This window comes from Dendronephthya gigantea, unplaced genomic scaffold, assembly GCF_004324835.1.
Source record: "Dendronephthya gigantea isolate DGI-Jeju-01 unplaced genomic scaffold, DenGig_1.0 000046F, whole genome shotgun sequence".
NCBI lineage: Eukaryota > Metazoa > Cnidaria > Anthozoa > Malacalcyonacea > Nephtheidae > Dendronephthya > Dendronephthya gigantea.
In genome coordinates, this window is record NW_021163056.1 from 1548586 (window position 1) to 1552864 (window position 4279).

Genomic DNA, 4279 nt, shown 5'->3' on the forward strand with positions numbered 1-4279 from the left:
AAGACGACGCTTTAGCGAAGATAAAGGAATTTGAAGACGTGGCAAGTAAATTCTACACAGCTCATGCCAATTATCATGACATAATTGGCGACGAGTATGATATCCGAGACTCCGAAGAGTATTTGCAAACAGAAACAAGGCGAATCGAGAATTTTTCACGAACTCTGAGCGAGTGGATTTCGAGTTTTGAAGACGAAGTATCAAAGGCGGATCAAGAAGTTAGACCGGGTGATTCAATAAGCAATATTGGACCCTCGCACCGCGATAAAACACGTTCGCTAGCTAGCTCACGTTCGAGAACAGGTTCGTCTACCCTGAGCGCCAGACTAGCGGCAAGAGCGAAGAAAGGCCTCATGTGGAAGCAGAAAGGCAGAACTAGCTAAACAACAAGCTCTACAAAAGGAAGAGCTTCTTTTCAGACAAAAACAACGCCAACAAGAGGAAGAGAAGTTACGATTGGAACAAAGAAAATATGAACTGAAGCTCGACACAGAATTAGCAAAAGCTGAAGCAGAAGAAAGAGTATATGCTGAAGCACTTCATAGCGAAAATCAACCTATGGCAACACAATTTACACCCACAATGGCGAAGCAAGCCGGAGTGAAGCTAGAGAATAAATACGCTCTCGGTCAACAAGCCAAATCAATGCCTAATTCCACACCTTGGTTAAAGTCTACGGAGCAAGCCTTCAACTCTGAGAAAAGAATACAGCCGACTAGAAAGAATGTTGCTACTACAAACCAAGGCCAAACAGAGAAGGGTGATACAGATTCGGACGTAGCAGAGGAATTCTTATACAACGTCGCAGAGATACAGCGACAACAACAGCAACAAATGCATCAGATGTTCGACATGCAACAGTCACGAGACCAGCAATTACATCGGTTACTCGATCAGCACCAAAGGTCGACCTTGGCTATGACCCTGCCTAACGTTCAGGTTCCAACCTTTGCTGGAAATCCAATCGAGTATTGTCACTTTGTACATCTTTCGAGAACCTGATCGAAGCAAAGACAACAAGCGCCAGTGCAAGACTATTCTATATGGTCCAATATACGAAAGGTGAGGTGCAAGAGCTTGTTCGAAATTGCTTAACTATGGATCCAGAAGAAGGATATCTTAAGGCAAAGAAGCTTCTGAAAGACAACTACGGACAAAACTACAAGATTGCGGCTGCATACGTGGACCGGATCACCCAAGCATCGCCAATTAAAGCAGAAGATGGCGTAGGCTTACAGAAGTACTCCGTGCTACTGGCTAGTTGCAGAAATACCTTGAAGGAGATCGGATACATTAGCAGAGTGGAAAATCCTGAAAGTTTGGTTAAACTAATTGGGAAGCTACCCTTTTCTCTGAGACAGAGATGGCGAGAAGTTGCCGATAACATCACTACCCAGAAATCAAGAGAGATAACCTTTGATGATGTTGTTGAGTTTGTTCAAGCAAGGTCGAGAGTTCAGAACCACCCAATCTTCGGAAAATTGAACAACGACTCACGAAGTAGACCAAGTGAACCTTTAGGTTCTAGGGGCAGACTGAACTTTCAAATTGATGGTAAGCTAGGTGATGAAGGAAAAAAGGAATCAAAACCCTACAAATGTTCCATGTGTAATGGAGATATTCTGCCACGATGTATTCATTTTAAGAAAGAGTCCCTAGTGGGTCGTCTTAAGTTTGTTCGCAAAAGAGGACTATGTGACAACTGCTTGTTTCAAGGACATGTCGCAAAGTCCTGTCCAAAGCCCAGTTTCTGCAAGGTAGCCGGCTGTCAGTTCAAGCACTCAACATATCTGCATCCAAGAAGCGGAGACAGCGGTGTGGACAAGTCGTGTGGTCCTGATAGCCCAAATGAATCAACTGATCGATCAGGTGATGAAGGATGCGCCAACAATGGAGCGCGAAATGGTTGCGTTAGTGCTACCCAAACTGAATGTGGTGTCATCGGGGCCGGCGTCTCTACAACAGGGCTACCATTGGTCCCTGTGAAAGTGAAATGTGCTGGCTCGTTTCGAGTGGTGCTGACATATGCGTTCCTTGATCCTGGTTCTAACACGACATTCTGTTCAAATGAACTGTTGGAGCAACTTGGCATCACAGGAAAGAAAACAACATTATCTTTGACAACCCTACAGAACGTACAGCAGACGACCAGATGTAGTGTGACCAGTTTGGAAGTTTGGGATTTAAACGAAGAGAACTTAGTGGAACTTCCTACTGTTTTCTCGACCGAACGGTTACCTGTCGATAGATCTAGCATTCCGCTTCAAAAGGATGTTGACAGATGGCCTCATCTCAGAAACGTAAACGTACAGGAAATCGATGCCGCCGTTGGCTTACTAATCGGGAATGATGTACCAAAGGCATTGGAACCGAAGGAAGTCAGAGAGAGCAGTGGCGCAGGACCGTACGCCGTGAGAACAGTTTTCGGTTGGACGATAAATGGCCCGCTTGGAAGAAATAAAACGGCTCGTCGTTGCGCGAACTTCATTCGATCTGATCATGACCTAAATGAACAGTTTCAAACGTTCTGCAATATGGAGTTCAACGACTCTGTATATGACACAAAACTGGAGATGTCGGTAGAGGATTCTCGTGCTCTTGGCATGATGGAAGGCTCGGTTCAGCTAAAGGACGGACACTATGAAGTGGCTTTACCATGGAAAAATTTCCCGCCACGTCTGCCAAACAATCGTCCATTAGCGGAACATCGCCTGAACCTTTTAAAGAAGAGGCTTCTCAAAGATCCTCAACTGCTTTCAAAGTATTCAGAATTCATGGATAACATGCTAAGCAGGAAGTATGCTCGCAAGGTCCCTGAGAGTTCGATAACCCAACCTAAGTTACCTTTATGGTACTTACCCCACCATCCCGTAATCAATTCAAATAAGCCCAGCAAAATTCGCGTGGTTTTCGATTGTGCAGCAGTTTTCCGCGGGACGTCACTCAATAGTCAACTATTACAAGGTCCAGATCTAACAAACAGTCTTGTTGGAGTTTTAATTCGCTTCCGAACGGATCCTGTGGCCTTGATGGCGGATATAGATGCTATGTTCCACCAAGTCCGCGTTACACCAAGCGACTATGACGCATTACGATTCCTCTGGTGGCACCAAAATGATCTTGATAAAGAACCCCAAGAATTCCAGATGATGGTTCACCTTTTCGGCGCAACGTCCTCCCCGAGTTGTGCGAATTTTGCACTCCGAAGAACCGCCGAAGACAACTCAGACGACTTTGGTGCTGAGATATCAGATATAGTAAAACGGAACTTCTATGTGGACGACTGTTTAAAGTCTGTTAAAGATGACGAAGTGGGCATCAAAACGGTGAGCTGTTTGACCCAGTTGCTAGCCCGGGGAGGATTCCACTTGACGAAATGGGTTTCAAATTCAGCAAGAGTGATTGCGTCGGTGCCTGAAGATGAAAGATCTGGATCTGTAAAGGCTTTGTGTTTTGGCCAACCAACGGTTGAACGAGCACTAGGAGTTAAATGGGATGTCGCGAGCGATCAGTTTGGATTCAAAGTAATCATCAATGAGAAGCCATCAACTCGAAGAGGGATACTTTCAGTAATCAGTTCAGTCTATGACCCTCTTGGGTTCGCAGCCCCATTTATTCTTCCCGTGAAGATATTGATGCAACATCTGTGTCGACGAAAGTTGGGATGGGATGACCTAATTGAGCCCGACGATATGGCACGCTGGAACACTTGGTTGAAGGAATTGCCAAAGATCGAACAGCTTCGCGTCCCAAGATGTATCAAATCCTACTACGTCAATCCAATAGTTCAGACGCAGTTACACAGTTTCGCAGACGCTTCGCGACGTGGATATGGGGCAGCGAGTTATTTGCGCTTTGAAGATTCGAAAGGTAACATCCACTGTTCGTTCGTGATGGCTAAGTCAAGAGTGGCTCCTCTAAAGGAAACAACCATTCCACGACTGGAATTATCCGCTGCTGTGGTTGCGACAAGACTCGACAAGATGATACGAAACGAAATCGATATTGAAATCCATGCTCCATCTTTTGGACAGACAGCACCTGTGTTCTGGGGTATCTGAATAACACAAGCAAGAGATTCCAGACATTTGTTGCGAACAGAGTTGCCACCATTCATGAAACAACCACGCCTGAGCAATGGAGACACGTGACCAGTGAAGAGAACCCGCTGATGACGCCTCACGAGGATTATCTGCAGATTCCTTGTTACGCAGTAATCGTTGGTTGAATGGTCCCGAATTTTTATGGAAACCAGAGAATTATTGGCCATGTCAAATCA

The 4279-nt window shown here is 45.3% G+C and overlaps 1 protein-coding gene across 1 annotated transcript; it reads left to right on the plus strand.

The window, feature by feature from the left end:
• Nucleotides 1-1097: 1097 nt before the first annotated feature.
• LOC114527771 lies at nt 1098-4061 on the plus strand. The gene has a single exon (XM_028549462.1). The coding sequence runs from the start codon at nt 1098-1100 to the stop codon at nt 4059-4061; it is 2964 nt and encodes a 987-aa protein (XP_028405263.1).
• Nucleotides 4062-4279: the final 218 nt, after the last annotated feature.

What these genes read in the sequence shown, in the direction of transcription:
- LOC114527771 (XM_028549462.1), top strand. Translation starts at nt 1,098, where the DNA reads ATGGATCCAGAAGAAGGATATCTTAAGGCAAAGAAGCTTCTGAAAGAC.